At 41.0% G+C, this 19,727-nt stretch overlaps 1 protein-coding gene across 1 annotated transcript; it reads left to right on the top strand.

Annotated features, from left to right (window-relative positions):
* The first annotated feature begins 1,257 nt into the window (after window positions 1–1,257).
* Window positions 1,258–16,456, top strand: LOC132845396 (A disintegrin and metalloproteinase with thrombospondin motifs 16). The gene is made up of 23 exons (XM_060869352.1): window positions 1,258–1,376; window positions 2,043–2,100; window positions 3,005–3,339; window positions 5,677–5,917; window positions 6,136–6,332; window positions 6,833–6,916; window positions 7,028–7,187; window positions 8,040–8,145; window positions 8,227–8,364; window positions 9,498–9,651; window positions 10,341–10,436; window positions 10,997–11,145; window positions 11,283–11,455; window positions 11,610–11,740; window positions 12,089–12,212; window positions 12,593–12,837; window positions 12,920–13,058; window positions 13,484–13,610; window positions 14,786–14,990; window positions 15,082–15,276; window positions 15,400–15,609; window positions 15,677–15,821; window positions 15,981–16,456. The coding sequence occupies exons 1-23, from the start codon at window positions 1,302–1,304 to the stop codon at window positions 16,091–16,093; spliced, it is 3,600 nt and encodes a 1,199-aa protein (XP_060725335.1). The 5' UTR covers window positions 1,258–1,301; the 3' UTR covers window positions 16,094–16,456.
* Window positions 16,457–19,727: the final 3,271 nt, after the last annotated feature.

The raw sequence follows: 19,727 nt of genomic DNA on the forward strand, positions 1-19,727 counted from the left end.
CAGGGCACACACACTCTCATTCACTCACGCAATCACACACTACGGACAATTTTCCAGAGATGCCAATCAACCTACCATGCATGTCTTTGGACCGGGGGAGGAAACCGGAGTACCCGGAGGAAACCCCCGAGGCACGGGGAGAACATGCAAACTCCACACACACAAGGCGGAGGCGGGAATCGAACCCCCAACCCTGGAGGTGTGAGGCGAACGTGCTAACCACTAAGCCACCGTGCCCCCCATAAAATAAACCTATTATTAACACAAATTGCTTTACTCTCACACGATTCTTTCACATGATTCATTTTTTACAAGTCATTTTGTCATCATTTCTTTGTTAAAATCATTTAAAGTATGTCAAATAAAATCAGGTGTGTACAAAATACTCTAATCCTGCTTATACACACGCACCCAAACTGGCTATGTGTGAAAAGATATTGTCAGAATAATTATATGGACATCGATGAGTCATGTGAAAGAATCACATAGGGGAAAGAATCACGTGAAAGAGTCGCGTGCGTAAATTAGTGAATCATGTAGAGGACGAAAAAATAAGTAAACACGATGTGAAAATAAAGTAAAAAATCGTGTGTATAAATCACATGATGGTTAAAGAAACTGTTAAAGAAATGGAAGAAAGAAAAAAAGTGAATCGTGTGAGAAAATCACGAGCGATCATAAAAACATCTGTTACAGATGTGGGAATATATTCTTGTTAGAGTTAGAGAATAAAAACACAAATTAAGCCATTCTGTTCCCAAATTTAATTACACACACACACACACACACACACACACACACACACACACACACAAACCAAAATACACACAACCTGCCGAAACTGATGATGCACATTTTGTGATCAGGGAAAATGTTATTGCAATTTAAGATGCGTTCATGATTTTTTTTGTGGGTGTGTAAGAGCAGATCCCTTTCAGGAGAGGAGGGGGTACTGAGAGAGAGAGAGAGAGAGAGAGAGAGAGAGAGAGAGAGAGAATGCAATCACTCAGTTTACCGGTGAAACTCTGAAGCGGTCTCGTGCTTTAGGGTTTGAGTTTAAACGGGATGAGTTTACAGCTTTTTAGATTGATTTTCTTTGCACTTATATGGATTCAGCGCTTTGACGCATTTGCATTGGAATAAATCTGATGATGCAAAAGCAGAAATATCCTGCAGTGATATAGGACTTCTAAAGACCGGAGAAGTGCACCGGTGGTCCGGTGGTGCGCGCGCCAGTTCCCAGTGATCTCTCATCCGCGTTCACTGGGTTCCACAGCTTTAGTTTTTAATCCTGAGTGAAAATGGGTCATAAGAGAAGGACCTGGACTGTGAGGCTCGTGCTGGTTGGGTTTATTCTCATTTTGTCATGGCTCGAGGTGAGCAAGAATATATAAATTAATTGATTATTTAAAAAATAATAATAATAAACCAACATTGCATCTTGGGTCATAAATAGCTACTGTAGTTATTACTATTATTTAAATTCACACAAAACTTGAACGAATCAAAACGATGTCATGACAACAAATAATGGCATCATTTGACAATGATTACACAAATACAAAGTATAGGATAAGATGTTTTTGTGTTTTCGTGAAAAAAATATATTTGTTAATTATTTCTGAAAAGTCATGAAAACACAATTTATAATTCAAAAATTGTACATACATACATACATACATACATACATACATACATACATACATACATACATACATACATACAGATTCATCATTTAAATAAATAAGTAAATGTTTGCGATCATCCGTGTGATGTTTTCTAATGTGTTTTTGACATTTTATTTTTTATAATAATAATATGGTCTTATTTACATCAAGAGAGAAAGACAACGAGAGTGTGGTGAGGGAACGACTGTTTATAGCTGCTATAACGAACTTGACAAATTGTTTTGTGTATGTGCAATGCAACTATAAATAGATTAAAAAACTAGTTATTACATGTTCTGAATTAAAGAAAATAAATTTGTTGCCAAATTGTTGTTGTGTAATAAGAATTAAGAAATTTTTTTATTGTTGTTTTAGAGAGCGGAAACTGGTTCTCCGTCACTGCTGGAATCTCTCCGGTTACCTTCAGACACAGGTGTGAAAAAAATACAGAATGTTTTTTTTTTTGCTTGTTTCTTGAGAAGTAAAACTCTAGCATTTAAAATTCTGTTGAAAATGCAAAAACCTGTAATATAAGTGCATGCGGCACTTCCTGTAGAACATGGCTTCTTGTTATGATCAGCTCTTTGATTCCCACCATGCTTACAGTTTACATTGTGGAAAGTGGCTCTGCCCCAGGAGACTTATTTTATTCCTCCCGCAGTAATACAGAGAGAGGAGTGTGTACAGCCCCACCCACCCTGCTGTCTCTCATCCAAGCACACTGTCCACTACTCAATCTGTCTATAGCTATCCCCTAACTTTCTTTTTCTGTCTTTTCAATTCTGCTTCTCTCTTTCAACGCATACATATTTACCATCAGTGAAGCCATTACTCAGCCATCCATCTATCCATCCAGTATTCACACACACGTACACACTTAATTACTCTGGGTGTTTACTCCTGCTGGTGTAAGGTGGTTGCACAGTTGAAGGCAGACGGAGGACGGGAAACCATGAATTCTACTGACACCTTCTTCTCTCACTCGTGCTCTGACTGATTTGGTAACAAAGCAGTGAAATGTAAGATTGTTTCATACAGAGGAGCTGAAAGACACCGATGTCGCTACGATTGACAGGGAGACAGGAAGAATGTCTGTAGCATGCAGACGGCAGGACAACTTTATTCTTAGACTTGAGTCTTGATATTTTTAGTGTTTAGTCTCTCCCTCTGAGCAGCCTTCCAAATGTTTAGAATAAAAAAAGAGAAAAGATCAGAGTGAAGCCTGTGAAAGAGGCTATCTATCTATCTATCTATCTATCTATCTATCTATCTATCTATCTATCTAATCTCTCTTCCATGCTGGAGGTTTGATTAAGTTGCATATTTTTGTGTTACAGAGTATGAGATTGTGGCTCCGTACGAGGTGGACCGTCACGGCCGCTACGTCTCGCATGCCATCGCTCATCAACATCGCAGAAGGCGCTCTCTGGACGAGCGTGGGATCAACCCTGCCTCCACGGCCCACTTCCGTCTCCAGGGCCTTGGTCAGAACTTCCACATGGAGCTGCGTCCGTCCGTGGGGCTCATCGCTCCAGGATTTACCATCCAAACTCTGGGGGAAAACGGCACGGAAAAGCTGGAAGACTTCCCCAGAGTTGACTTCTGCTTCTATCAAGGGTCACTGAGGTCAGAGGTCAACTCTACGGTGGCACTATCCACGTGTGCCGGGATGGTGAGTCGGATTAGTTAGAGACTAAAAGGTTGTGTCCAGATGTCAGGACGATGTTTATAGCACATGGTTAACATATTTCCGTAAAAGAGGAAATATTGAATGTGCAGGAGAATTTTGAACAATTGTTTTTGTTGCATAGCAAACAATATTTCACTGTTAACTGATCATCAGTCAGCAAGTTGCTGTGGTTTGCAGGTAAAGGAGGAATAAAGCACTTTGGGATCGTTAGCGTTACTGTTAACAACACATTTTATTCTTTATTTGTTAACAAATTTTGCTATCTATCAGTCTCATTTCAAAACAAATGCTTGCATTGTGTATGACCTTTTTATTTGATATGTCTTTGTATGAAACAAAAGGATGGCGGGACGTGGCAGTGACAAAAATGTGCTGTCGGATTTCTCATGACTTTATCATCAAATTCTTTTTAACCGCATGAATTCGGGGTCAGCGAGTGTTTACTGGGTGACAGAGACTCCTCTGTAAGGCCCAGGAGACACCAAGTTCCCCTGGCTTTCCCCTTCCTCGTCCCTAGTGGGGACATTTGTCATTTTCACACAACGAAGAGTTGGCGGCATCAGACGGCACAAGTCTGTCTTTGATTTTGCTAGCATTCTTTTTCAAAGTTAGCATAGAAACCTTATTAGCATTGGCATGGAAACTCATGAATTCTCTTTAATCATAGTCATTTTTAAAATAGTCTGGACATAGTTTAGTTTAGTGCATAAATCGTTAAGTTTTACACTAGCGCTCTGCTAGTTACCTAAGTAGCATACTCCTGTATTAGCTAAGCACAGGTCCATTAACAGACTTGAGCCATGAACAGACTTGAGCACTCACTACATGACTGTTTTTTAGTTTAATTCATTTGTCTCACATCTTCTATTTCTCTGCTTTAAGCAGTTAAATGTTGTTGTTGTTGTTGTTGTCGTCAGATGGAGGTGATAAAAAGATTTGCCATTTCTAGAGACAAGTACTGCACAGCACCATGGATTAATTCATTCCAAGTGAATAAGGACATTTGGTTGCCCACAGAAATCTGGTTGTGATCACATTGTGGACAGAACCTTGGCATTTTAAATCTGTGTTTTTAAAAAAAGGAGGCGTGGTCTATGTTCTCCACCTCCCACTCCCACTGAAGGAGGCATGGCTTTTAGTCAGTCTAATGCTGCGTTCGATTTACCTCAGGAGCCTGAAGGCAGAGCTCAGAACGATGTCATGTTCAACCTTCATGCATCTGAGTGTCAAAGAAGAGAAAAAAAAAACATTCAAGCTTCTATTTTTCTCTTTTGCTAGCAACAAGCTAGCAAGCTAACCTATACAGTATTTTCTTCTCAAACTCTACCTCACTGTTATAGAATTCCAGAGGTCCTGAGCATAAATTTAGATTTTACACAACTAGCATAAATCCTCCTATAAAAGTTTGTGTGTGTGTGTGTGTGTGTGTGTGTGTGTGTGTGTGTGTGTGTGTGTGTGTGTATACAATAAAAACCTCCTGACTAGCGAGGTGCTTCACTGGAATGTTAATTGGGATCTTCATTGTGAATTCAGTCTCGGCTCAAAAGCCCCCCGCAATGATCCTGTGCTTCAGCCAACCTGCGTGTGACGTCACACGAACTTTTGAAATCCCATAACACAGCATAACGAGGAAAAAACATTACGGTCATTCAGAAGGTCAGGTTTTATCAGCTGTAACTTTGAGTGTGGAAAAAAACACAAGAGGTCATCATAGAAGGAATAATACAAGAGCTTACATACACACCGATGAATAGAGTGACAGGAAGTTAAGAGAGATAATATGACATGTGATGTCATTCTCACCTTTTAATCTGTTTAATTACAGCAAAGGAAGCGGCAGGAGTTAGCAAATTCGCTGAGGTAATTCTGAAAAAAAACAAAAAACAAAAAAAAAACATGGTGACTGATCTTAAATAGTGCAGCTAGCACCACTGAGGTATTTAATGCCCTAAACAATCTGCTGTTCAACTCCATGTGTGTTTGTGTGTTAACCTGATAAGAGTTTTGTGTAGTTAGCGTTACTGTAGCAGTGTATGGTGTGAATGTAGCATGAGAAATTAGCATGAGGAGTTAGCGGGTTGCGCCAGAGGCTGCACGTGGGGCAACTCTAAGACACTCTCACTGTGTGTGTGTGTGTGTAGAGTGGATCCCTGTACAGATCTGTATTTACATTCGCTATTTATGCCTGGCTGTGTAATCTGATGATAGGTGTGTAACCACACACACACACAAACACACACACTTTGTGATCATTGAAGCAAGTAAATGATTATGGCATTAATGGCAATGATACAGTTTAACTTGTGTGTGTGTGTGTAGTCAGGTCTGATCCGCACCCAGGAGGCCGATTACTTCTTGAAACCGCTCCTCCTGCACCAGTTGCAGCATCAGAACTACACCGCTGTCCCTGAACACCAGCCACACATCCTCTACAGGATACACACACACACTCCAGAAAGCGGGGGCGGAGCCAAGCGGCGTCAACGCCGACACGGTCACCATGGCAACTCCGGACACGGAGCACCACGGAGGCAACACTACTGCGGAAGAAGGAAGAAATGTATGTAAGGGCATTATTTATTTCTATTAGAACTTTACATTGTTCAGCATAGCAAGAAATTATTATTTCTTGCTACGCGTTATTTTAATACCTGGAATGATGGAATGTAACCATGGAAACAAGAAGATTAACAATTTATACACTGTATATGTTTCTTGTTATTTTTTTTTTATGTTGATGTAGTTCTTCTTCTTCTTCTTCTTCTTCTTCTCTCTCAGACATGCCACAACCTCCCTCTGAAGATGTTTACGTTTCTCCTGATGAGTATAAACCAGCGCCGAGAGGAAGACGAGCTGCAATGCCAAGCATTTATTCCAGACTCAACGTTGAGATGCTGGTAGTTGTGGATCAGAAGATGATGGAGAACCACGGACAAGAGAACGTCACCACATTCGTCCTCACCGTCCTCAACATGGTGATTCTGTTTCTCCATCTGTCCATTCATGCCTCGTTCCATCCATTTTAACCATCTAGCCATCCATCCATTTATCCATCCATCCTTCCAGCCATCTAATCTATCTATCTATCTATCTATCTATCTATCTATCTATCTATCTATCTATTTTAATCATTGGTCCATTTATCCCTCATCCATTCATCAGTCCATCCATCCATCCATCCATCCATCCATCCATCCATCCATTTTATCCATCCATCCATCCACTCATCCATCACAGACTGCCTGTCTATCATTGCTTCTACTCAGTACTTTTTTCATCCAAGACATGGTGAACTTGACTCTACATCCATCTATCCATCCATCTGCCATTTTTTCAGTTCACTTTCTCTATTTATTTCTTTTATTTCTATCTTTCATCAGAGATGCCCTCACCATCCATTTTTCTGTTCATCTCTCTCTCTCTCTCTCTCTCTCTCTCTCTCTCTCTCTCTCTCTCTCTCTCTCTCTCTGTGCAGGTCTCCACACTGTTTAAGGACAGAACGATAGGAGGAGACATTAACGTAGTGATAGTGGGACTGATCCTCCTGAGAGGAGAGCAGGTGAGGAAATGGTTCTGCATTCTGTTTAGATTCTTTCTCTTCTCCTTTTCACACTTCTCTCCTTTTTATTCTCTCTCTTTCTCTTTCTCTCTCTCTGTCTCTCTCTGCCAGGATGGGTTGGTGATTAGTCATCACGCTGATCACACTCTCAGCAGTTTCTGTCAGTGGCAGTCGGCTCTGGCGGGTCGTGAAGGTCGTCGCCATGATCACGCCATCCTACTGACAGGATTGGACATCTGCTCCTGGAAGAACGAGCCATGTGACACACTGGGTACCACACACCATCACTGCACTTTACTCCCTTCTTTTTTTCTTTTTTCTTTCTTACTTACATTCTTTTTTCTTTAATCTTTCCTTACTTTCCACATCTTATTCTTTCTTTCTTTCTTTCTTTCTTTCTTTCTTTCTTTCTTTCCATTTACACTTATTTCTGTTCTTTACTTCCTTCTTGTTTATTTATTTTTTTTATTCTTCCTTGCTTTTATTTGTTCTTCTGTCTTCCATTCTTTCTTTTACACAAGTTTCCTTTTGTCTGTATTTCTCTCACACTTGTCAGAACGTCTCCTCCGTGTCCTCCTCTAGAACGGTGAGAACGTCTCTCCTCCAGCTTCAAAGCCTGATGACTTTTGACCTCTGATCCCTCTAGCTGTATTAGCCTGTTAGCTGTGCTCTTTAGCCAGCATGCGGCGGTTCAAAGACACCTGGGAAGGTGGTGATTGGGGGCATGGGCTGTGATTAAAACTTCTTTTAAAGGCTGTGGTGTATGGGAGCTAGTGAAGGGAGCTAGTGAAGTTCTCATGCCTGGGTCGGGTCAGAGGAAGATTAAAGACTAGTGCTGTGTTCATTCAGCCTCTCGCTCTCCTGCAAACCACCATCTCTCTAAGGGACACATTATAAATAAATACATTGAAAAAATTGTCATTTTATAAACTTAAAAACAAACGCATGGTTAAAGAATTATCCTCTAAGGAGACGTTTCTTTAACGTTCATATATAACGTTTCTGGAATGTTTATCTCCTGCATCAGTACTTTGGAAAGGTCAGTAAGTGATATCAGAAACTAGCCAGGGAATAAAATGCTTCCAAAAATGTGTTAAAAGAATTACTCCTGAATTCCCTCCAGGTTTTGCTCCCATCAGTGGGATGTGCAGTAAATACCGGAGCTGTACCATTAACGAGGACACAGGACTCGGACTGGCTTTCACCATCGCGCACGAGTCCGGACACAAGTAAGAACGCTTTGTTAGTTTGTTAAGCTTTCACCATTTATTAATGGTTTAAAAGTCAAATTTCATTTGTGGTGCTGTCAGTTTCGGGATGATCCACGACGGAGAGGGAAACGTGTGTAAGAAGTCCATAGGGAACATCATGTCCCCGACACTCGCAGGAGATAACGGTCTCTTCTCCTGGTCGCCCTGCAGCCGTCAGTACCTTACACGCTTTCTCAGGTACGTACTATTATTAATGTGGAAAACGTCACTAAACAAATGTTGTTTATAATTGAGATTTTTAGTTAAAAATATACATTACAGTGGTGATACTATAAGATCTAAAGAGATATTTCCGGCTAAACAGGGATCGCTCATGCTGTCTCTGGTGTCTAGACCTGGCGTCATCTTTTTTAAAGCCACTATTTACAGAGGTGTTGGGGTGAAACACTGATACACGGCACTGATACCGTGATATAACAGCAGTTTCAGTTTTCAGGGCTTAAATTAACACACCAGTTAAATGTGAAATAATCATTTCATTAGTCACTTAGGGGTGTGTGTGTGTGTGTGTGTGTGTGTGTGTGTTTGTGTGTGTTTGTCCAATGTTTGTGGTGCACTGAAGCAAGAGATCCACAGAGGCAACACAACTAAGTGGCTTTCCTCAGTGATGCTGCAGGGGGATGGACAGACAGAATGATAAATGGATGGATGGATAGACATACAGAAGGATTATGAATCGATGAATGAATGGACAGAAGTATATATGTACTGTATGGGTGGACAGATGGCTATATTGTTGGATGAATAAATGGATAGATAAACAGATGGATGGATGGATGGATGAACAGATGGATGGATGGGTGAATATGTGGATAAACAGAAGGATGAATAAATGGCAAGATGGAAGTACAGTAGATACATATTTTCGAAATAGAAATAGATTTCGTCATGGACAGTTGGATAGATGAATGGATGAATACACAATGGGGGGATGGATAGATATATGGATGGCCACGCCAACAGATGGACAGACTATATACATCAGTGGCTGGATGGATGGATATATCTATGATTGGATGTATGGGCAAATGAAAACATGGAGGGAAGTTTGGTACACAAATTGAATGGAAGGATGGATGGATGCACAAATGGACAAATGATGGAGGGCATTAATGGGAGTAATGGATGGATACATATAAGAAGGATAGAGAGATAGACAGAAGAATGGAAGTGTGGCTGCAGAGATGGATGGTTAAATATATAGACACGTACAGACTAACAGAATGATAGATGGATAAACAGCTAGATGAAAATAATTACAAGGAATGAACCCTGTTTTTGTGTGTGTGTGCGTTTGTGTGTTCCATCAGCACTGCTCAAGCTACGTGTCTTTCGGACGAACCGAAGGCGATGGAGGAATACAAATATCCGGAGAAACTTCCCGGCGAGCTCTACGACACCGACACTCAGTGCAAATGGCAGTTTGGAGAAAAAGCCAAACTCTGCACACTGAGCTTCAAAAAGGCAAGAAAACATTCTGTCCATTTCGCTCAGACTCTGAGACCCCCACTGTGGTCGAGCCCGTCTTCATAAACTCACTGAACCCACAGGCTTTGTCCCAAACAGTGGGTTAAAATAGAACAAGGCCCTTTGGGACATATAAGAAAGTGCAAAAAGTGCAGATTTCTCTGTAGCCGCAGACGTTGATTCTGAAAATGTAGCTACATTTACACTGGAGCTGTGCCAGTGAGAAAGTCCGTACATCGGCTTAAGATGATGAGGATGAGGACTGTGGAACAAGAGAGAATTAAAAAAGTCAGTCACCACCAACAAGATCTGTTTTTATTTCATTACTGTTCCAGGGTCAAACATGCAATGACTTGAGGACTGCCACACGTCATACTGGGATTACGACTATTAAAAGACTGTTGGTGGTGGTGGTGGGGGGGGGGGGTTGTCTTTAGGCAACTGGGCAAAAATTAGATAAGCTTCCTAAATCGTTTGCTTATGTTAAGGATTTTAGAAAAATACTACATGTATGCTATTGTAATGTTATTGTCCCTGCTGCAGTCAGACAATCAGAACGCACGGTACTAGACTTGTATTCAGGAGGAGTGTTAACATTGTAAAGGTTACAGTTAAAAAGATGATCACTTTAAATCTATTGCTTTTATGCTCTTTTGTGTGTGTGTGTGTGTGTGTGTGTGTAACAGGACATCTGTAAGGCCCTGTGGTGTCATCGTGACGGACGAAAATGCGAGACCAAATTCATGCCAGCGGCCGAGGGCTCCAGCTGCGGCCCTGAGATGGTAAACATCACACTGACACTATAAGAGATTTAGCATGCAGCTAGTTTTTCTTATCAGAACATCAGCCATTTTAGTAAACCTGACTGAATTTCACTAGGGATCCATCCATCAAAAGCTTGAGCCTGCTTCAAACTTCAGAGATCACTAGCTAGCTACAGGCTATTGATAACAACATGGCTACCCAGCGCATAGCCGTTAGGTTACTACAGTAACAGACAGAACAATCCCAAGTATCAATGTTTACCCCAGATGCGTCTGAAAACTGCTTAAATATACTGTAGACCAAACAATCTGGGACATTGACATTTACCTCAGGAGTGTTGGTAAATTCTTATTAAAATGCTCTTGAAATAAATTACACTCTAATTACACTAAATAAGTCTAGTGTTTAGTCTGAAGATTCATGGAGTCTTGTAAGTGTAATGCAACAGTGACAAAGTTATAGATGACCTAAACATATAAAAATACATCTCTATCTACTCTTTAGCATCTGAGCTAATCCTGGGCTAATCCTAATGATTAAATAAGGCCTGTGTTTGTGTGTGTGTGTGGTCTCGCAGTGGTGCCGTCATGGAGAGTGTGTGAAGCAAGGTGCTGAAGGTCCTCAGCCACTTTCCGACCACTGGTCCGAGTGGTCCATTTGGTCGAGCTGCTCAAGGACGTGTGAAAATGGAGTGATGTACAGAGAGCGACAGTGCAACTACCACAAGTGTGTATTCACACACACATACACACAAACACACACACACACCTTATTACTATTTGGTCTTGGTTTCTTTTTATCACTATCACTCTTTCTTTCTCATACACATCACTGTCTCTCTGTCTCTGCCTGTCTCTCTGCAGACATGTGGAGGGAGGTAGTGTGTGTGAGGGCGTGTCTCGTGAGTATAAACTGTGTAACACTTTCGACTGTCCTGCGAGTGCGATGGACTTCAGAGCGGCTCAGTGCGCCGAGTTTAACACAAAGCCCTTCCGCGGTCTTTACTACATATGGAAACCTTACACACAGTTTAAAGGTGTGTGTTTTCAGACACACAAACACACAACTAGTAATTCCTAGTTAAGACTTCTGTAATAATATCAAATCCTGATGAACGACATGTGTGCTTGTTTTTCTATTGAATGTGCAGAACTGTATGAGCTGAGTGAGTGTTTGCTCTCTTTGCCCAGATCATGAGGTGTGCAAGCTCTACTGTATTGCTGAGGGCTACGACTTCTTCTATGCGCTTTCCAACAAAGTCCGTGATGGCACGCGGTGTACCCTGGACAGCAACAACGTGTGTATCAACGGTGTGTGTGAGGTAATGTGTTCTTACAATTGGTATAAAAGTATCATGTAGATATCGTGCAGATGAATGGTGGGCTGTTCCCTTCAACTGTAGTGTTCTATAATCTTCTAATGATGACATCACCCAAATGCTAGGCTAAGGTTAAAAGCAAAATTGCATACTTCTATACTATATAAAATAGAATGACAAAATATCACACCATCGTCGGTATAGTATAGCAAACTGTGGAGAAACTGCAGAATGGAATTACTTTTCTAAACTGTTTGTCACTCTTCATCTACTGTATATGCCAAGTATAGTGTTATTATTTAGTTTTGTTATATACTGTATGGATTAAAAATCTAACACTGTCCCCAACAGAAAGTGGGTTGTGATAAAGAGCTGGGATCGACAGCAGTACTGGACATGTGTGGTGTCTGCAATGGCAAAAACACTACCTGCAAACTCTACAAAGGCCGATACACCAAGCAACACTATTCCAACCGTAAAGCCAATACACCAAACACTGTTACACCAGTTGTTAATCCAATATACCAAACACCGTTTTACCAATTGTTAAGCCAATACCCCAAACACCGTTTCACCAATTGTTATGCCGATACATCAAACACTGTTTCACCAGTTGTTAAGCCAATACACCAAACACTGTTTCACCAGTTGTTAAGCCAATACACCAAACACTGTTTCACCAGTTGTTAAGCCAATACACCAAACACTGTTAAACCAATTGTTAAGCCAGTACACCAAACACCATTAAACCACATATAAAGTCATTATACCTAACAGCATTACACCCAAAAAGCATCAAATTAATGAATAGTATCTTTCTTCTTTGCTTGTTTTTTGTTTGTCTCTGTGTGGTAGAGTACTATGGAGTGGTCACTTTACCACCGGGTGCCCGTAGTATTCGTGTGATGGAGTCAAACTCCTCCAGATCTTTTCTTGCCCTAAGGAACACACACAGGAAATACTATCTAAATGGTCACTGGAAAGTGGACTGGCCTGGACGTTACTCCTTTGCAGGATCAGTGTTTGACTACAAACGACCCTATAACGGTCTTGAGAGTCTGACCTCGACAGGGCCCACCAGCGAAGCTCTAGTGGTAGAGGTAGAGTCCTTATTTCTGTCCTATAGCTGCTTTAGAAAGGACAATAAACTTTAGCAGTTATTACTGTATGCACTGTTTTCAGATCCTGCTGCAGGGTTCGAACCCAGGTGTGAGGTGGGAATACACGCTAAACAAAACCAAGATGGAGAAAGCAACCAAGCCCAAACACAAATACACGTGGGCTGTGTTTCATGGCGAATGCTCTGCTACCTGTGCCGGAGGTACACGCACACAAACACTTGGCAGTGTTCTCTTTGATAACAGTGTTTCCAGCATTTCTAATGTCTTTTTTTTATAAAGGTATTGTTGAGACACTGACCTAGTACTGACCTTCTGTGTCTTAGATGTGCCATAATTAGGGTTGTTTCCTGCACACTTCGCTCTGTTCCCATCCTGTCGGTGGAAATGAGTTTGGAGGGATATTGTTGTCCCTTCCTACTTGACCCTATAATTACTAAGTGCCCTGAAGTTAGAGCAGGATTAGTACCTACATAATAGTGCACTTCACATATAAGCTCAAAAAGACCACAGACAGCCAGAGTAATAATAAGAATAAGTACATATATAATACAGTAATGTGGATGCTCATTAGTACAGTAAGTAATGATGTCTAGATGGTAAAGAGTTCTCCTTCTCTATATTTTAGGCGAGATGAAAACAAAGGCAACGTGTTATAAGGATCAGCGAGTCCAAGTGAACACGTCCTACTGTAACCCCAAAACCCATCCCAAAATCGGCACCGTTTCCTGTAACACCCAACCCTGCCCTCCCAGGTAACATCACCGGGATAAATCTGTCTAGGAAATAGAAATAATGTTCTGACTTCTATAGAAAAAATTGAACTCTGGAAAATGCAACTTGGGAATCCTAAAAATGTGGAACCAAGGGTCTCCGTCTCAAACAGGACGCATTAGAACTCAGAGTTCAGGTCCATTTTTCACCAACTTGAGAAACGGTCACTATGATGTGGGTGGAGCTAAAATGGTGCAGATCACTGATTGGTTTAACAGCATTGTTACATAATATAGCTGTATGATGTCTCTAGATCGATTTACACACATTAATGTTTTTTCCTCCGATGTTTAGCCTAAAAAAGTCACATTTTAACAACTTTAGTCTCATTAGTCTCCACCTCAATCTTTGCTCCTTCAGCTTTCACAGATACTGTTAAGTGACACAGGAATAGATAGTTTCCAGAAGGGATTTCTCACTCACACACACACACACACACACACACACACACACACACACACACACACACACACACACACACACATACAGCAGGTCCTGTATTTTTACACATTACATCATGGAAATAAGAACATGATCATATTTAAGACCTGACATCAGCATGGGTTCAGTTTACAGTTAAACACACACACACACACACACACACACACAGGGTGCATGTGAGCACAGGTCGTAACAGATCTCTCTGTAGTAAAGTGTGTGAGGTGTAAATCCACAACACACCCTCTGCATACAGTCAAAGAAAAAGACACAGGATATGATGGAGAAAATATGTTACTGTAGATGGATGGATAGATAAATAGACTGAGAGACAGACAGATGACCAGACATAGAGACTGAGAGGCAGATACAGACAGACAAGCGGATGGATATGTGGATAAAAATATAAACGGACAGACGGACTGATGAACACACAGATAGAAATAAAAATAGAGAGACAGACAGAATAACAGATTGTCAGACAGACACAACCAACTAGACAATGAAATTAACAGGGAGACAGACTGATAGATGGACAGAAAGAAGGAGAGATTTGCAGACAGGTGTTAGACAGATAGACAGCTTGAGAGAGATTAAGACAGCTAGAGTAAGACATAGTAGAATGTCTATTTGTCAGTGTTTGTAAACTATTGATCTTATATGGGATACGTATTATACTGTGTGTGTGTGTGTGTGTGTGTGTGTGTGTGTGATGCAGATGGAGTGTGGGAGACTGGCATGTGTGTAGTCGTACGTGTGGTTCGGGGGAACAGAGTAGGCAGGTGCAGTGTGTTCAGACAGCGAGTCACACTCGGGTAAAGGTGTTGAGTGACGATCAGTGTGTTCAGCCTCCACCTGCACGCATACACACTTGTAACACACACACCTGCCCACCCACATGGAGTGTTGGCACCTGGACACAGGTGAGGAAATACACACACCCTACTGTAGGTCATAATTGAGCGGAAAGACACACCCACCTATCTGTGATGTGTGTGTGTGTGTGTGCTTCAGTGTTCACGTAAATGTGGTAAGGGTGTGCAGAGAAGGGCAGTGACGTGTGTGCGTAGAACACCGGGATCGCGTGACCTTGTTCTCCCAGACAGTGAGTGTGTGCGTCTGACTAAACCACACAGCATGGAGAACTGTGTACTAAAACCCTGCCCAAGAACACACACCACACACTGGAGCCTCACTCACTGGCAACAGGTAACAGACAGACAGACAGACAGACAGAGAGAAAGCACTCATGATATAACAATAACATGGCATGGTATCTGCATATAAGTTACCTGTGTGTGTGTGTGTGTGTGTGTGTGTGTGTGTGTGTAGTGTTCAGTGACATGTGGTGAAGGTGTACAGATTCGTTCTCTGCAGTGTGTGGAGAAAGATGTGACAGGGAAACACAGAACCCTGATGGAGAAGAAGTGCCAACACACACCCAAACCTTCAGCCGAGCTTCAGAGAGTGTGTGTTAAACCTGACTGCATCGACACACACCGCTCTCACACACCACAGTGGTACACATCAACCTGGTCTCAGGTACGTATACACACACACACGCACACACACACAGTTACACAACTGTAAAAACACTGTGTGTGTGTAGTGTACAGTGTCGTGTGGTGGTGGTGTCCAGCTCCGCTCTGTTCAGTGTCTCCTACACAGACGCCCTTCGTCCACTTGTTCCCTTCATGTGAAACCGGCTGCGTCTCAAATCTGTAACACCAACTTCTGCCTTCAGCAGCACAGAGGTACACACACACACACACACACATCTTTATGCCTCTGTCTATCTGTCCATCTGTCTGTCTAACCATCTGGTTATATGTTTTTTACTGTACCATGTACTGCGCATGTTTGAAAATCTGAAACAACACTTACTCTACTTTTGATGTGTGTGTGTGTTATAGACATCTGTAAGGACTCGTACAGTTGGTGTCACCTGGTGCAGCAGCACGGAGTGTGTAACCATCACCTGTACAGGAGGCAGTGCTGTCTTTCCTGCTCAAACACCAACTTCTGATCTATATTAGCAAATAAAAAATTATGGATTAGCATGTTAGCATGTCAGACGCGAACACACAGACACACCCAGCCACCCACCCCAACACACACACACACACATGCAGAGCATGTGCATCTGTAGTGTGTTTGGAGCAGCTCAGAGACGCAGGGATGTGTGGACTCGTGTTGAAGATGGACAGAGACAGAAAGATCTCTGCAGTCCCTGACATCAAGGGTTTAGTGTGAAGAATTAGGACATGCCCATTTCTTGGGAGTGTGTGACAGGATGCGAGGACTTTCGCAGTTTTGCATTTGCACATAAGATATAAAAGTGACTGCCTGCTTTTTTGGAAAATTATGTTTGGAGAACGTAGAGCTTTTGTGCCCCAGTCTGACTGGAGATTCAGTTCCATAAACTAAACTGTTTGTATTAAAATGGGAATAAAAATGTAAAAAATAAATAACTAAATAAATGTTATGTTTCCTGTTTAAAGTAAAGGTTAAACATTATCAAGTGTTTTTTCAGTGTATTGAGGCCTTTCCCATGACTGTCACTATGTATTCTTAGGCTTCCTGACTGACAAGCTCACATTTACTTTACATTCTCAGGAAATTATGAGACTGTTACCAGTAAGTAGGGTGCAATATTTCAGGCTTGTATCTACAGTATATGCTAATTTATGGCATGATGTATAACTCTCTCTCACTCATTTTCTACCGCTTATCCGAACTACTTCGGGTCACGGGGAGCCTGTGCCTATCTCAGGCAGGATATCAAGGCAGGATACACCCTGGACGGAGTGCCAACCCATCGCAGGGCACACACACACTCTCATTCACTCACACACTCACACACTACGGACAATTTTCCAGAGATGCCAATCAACCTAACATGCATGTCTTTGGACCGGGGAGGAAACCGGAGTACCCGGAGGAAACCCCCTAGGCACGGGGAGAACATGCAAACTCCACACACACAAGGTGGAGGCGGGAATCGAACCCCCAACCCTGGAGGTGTGAGGCGAACGTGCTAACCACTAACCCACCGTGCCCCCCCGATGTATAATGTATTTAAAAATATGATATTAATTTTCATGCTTTGGCTCTCTATATCTCCAAACTAAAACACATCAGATCTTTGAAGTGGTGATAACTATTACTCACGTAAAACATAGTACTTTTCTCAGAGAGGTGTATGTCAAAAAAAATCAAACTTTCTGTTTTATTAGGTGGTAAAAAAAAAAAATACAAAACAAAGGAAAAGTCATTTCTCACATATTTTTCAAATAGTCATTGAAAAAGCATGTTGTAATGGATTTAATTTGCAGCAACACAAGATTCAAAAGTTTCTTTAATGGAATCAAATATAAAACGCTTTGCTACAAATGAGAAATTCAAAATGCGATTGTTCTATCTATTAGTGCTGGTGATCTGAAAGGGATTCACCCATGTTTGTTCATACAAAATTTTCAGACATTTTTACAGCTTCATATTCAACGTTCTTTGTTTAGTCTCTACAGATTCTGCACTTTGGATGCCACCTAGTGATTTTTGCCCATTATTGACCCTATGCATAATTGCCATAGATGTTGAATTGTGACCACTCATTATTCATAACTGATTTTTTAAAAACTTTTTTCCATGCCATGGTTGTGCTTTCTTGCTAAAACCACTATAAAATACAATATGTCTGTAAAAAATGTTTAGGTTAAGGCTGAATAGTGCATTTGTTCATGAGTAGTAATGAATTTGATATTTATTCTGCCACAAAGGTTACTAGGTTCTGCATATAATGTCATTGCAGATATATACTTGAGTCTCTCTATAGCTGAACAACCCTCTATCTTTCCTAGATACATGGGACATTCACTCTCACTCTCTCACTCATTTTCTACCGCTTATCCGAACTACCTCGGGTCACGGGGAGCCTGTGCCGTCATCGGGCATCATCGGGCATCAAGGCAGGATACACCCTGGACGGAGTGCCAACCCATCGCAGGGCACACACACATGCTCATTCACTCATGGGACATTCAAGAATGTCAAATTTCTTGTTTAAATGTGTGTGTATATGAGCGTGCTTTGTGCCAAATCTGTTCATATCCTGCTTGCTAAATGAGACCTGTAACATATTTGTATCCGATTATATTTCTACACTTATAACTTATTTGTTTATATATTATTACAGCCATACAACCCAGTCTACATCAATGGAACTGGGGTAAAGCGGGTCGCCAGCTTTAAGTTCTTGGGAGTTCACATCTCTGAGGATCTGTCCTGGCACCAGAATACTTCAGCTCTGGTTAGGAAGGCACCTTAGGAACAACACCTGTACTTCTTGAGGAGACTTAAGAAAGCTCATCTGTCCCCAGGGATTTTAATGAGTTTCTACCTCTGCATCATCGAGAGCATCCTGACCAAATCCATCACTGTATGGTACAGAGGCTCCACTGTGTGTGAACGTAAAGCCCTCAAAAGGGTGGTCAAAATCACCCAACGCATCACTGGCACTCAACTACCTGCCACTGAGCACCTCCACAACAGCAGATGTCTGCGCAGAGCTCACAACATCATCAAGGACTCTTCACATCCAAGTCACAAACTGTTTAATCTCCTACCATCGAGAAGGAGATACAGGAACATACACACCAGAACCAGCAGGTACAAGGACAGCTTTTTTCCATCTACCATCACACTACTGAACTCTACACTACACCATTAGTACACTGCAAAAAAAAATGCTGTATATAACTTCTTTACGTATGTATTATACATACAATGCACATATCACATATTGTATTTTTTAATTTCTTAACCTCATCCTCTACACATTTACATACATCTGCACTATTTTATTAATGTGTATCTTATAGCCTTTATATTTATTCACTTTACATATGTTTACATATATACCTATATATATTACACGCTGTACATATGTTTACATATATACCTATATATTATACACTGTACATATGTTTACATATATACCTATATATATTACACGCTGTACATATGTTTACATATATACCTATATATTACACACTGTACATATGTTTACATATATACCTATATATATTACACACTGTACATATGTTTACATATATACCTATATATATTACACACTGTACATATGTTTACATATATACCTATATATATTACACACTGTACATATGTTTACATATATACCTATATATATTACATGCTGTACATATGCCACATATTTCTCTGCACTTGTCTATTTGCACAATTGCTACTCTTTACACTTCTGGTTGATGCCAAAATGCATTTCGGTGCTGTGTACCTGTACTATGCAATGACAATAAAGTTATCTATCTATCTATCTATCTATCTATCTATCTATCTATCTATCTATCTATGATTACTGTAATTATTGTCTTTGATCATCTGCAGCATGACACACAATCCCAGTCCTCCACCAGTTTGTTTACTAAAGTATCCTGGAGAGCATTTCCCTGCACAGGTGCATGATTAAATATCGAAATATTAGCTTTAAATGTTGTTCAAAACATTTCATTTTAAGTATATCTGCGTGTACGAGGTTAAACTCTTTATAAAGAGCTTCAAAAAATGGCGGATTGGGTGAGCTTGTTGATTCGTGCGCCCTCTAGCGGTCTTCTCTGTAAATGAAG

The sequence above is a fragment of the Tachysurus vachellii genome, chromosome 5 (assembly GCF_030014155.1).
Source record: "Tachysurus vachellii isolate PV-2020 chromosome 5, HZAU_Pvac_v1, whole genome shotgun sequence".
Taxonomy (NCBI): Eukaryota; Metazoa; Chordata; class Actinopteri; order Siluriformes; family Bagridae; genus Tachysurus; species Tachysurus vachellii.

Coding starts and splice junctions, on each gene's coding strand:
- LOC132845396 (XM_060869352.1), top strand. CDS start 1,302: ATGGGTCATAAGAGAAGGACCTGGACTGTGAGGCTCGTGCTGGTTGGG. Junction 8,146..8,226: donor GCGCACGAGTCCGGACACAA/GTAAGAACGCTT, acceptor TGGTGCTGTCAG/TTTCGGGATGATCCACGACG. Junction 9,652..10,340: donor GCACACTGAGCTTCAAAAAG/GCAAGAAAACAT, acceptor TGTGTGTAACAG/GACATCTGTAAGGCCCTGTG.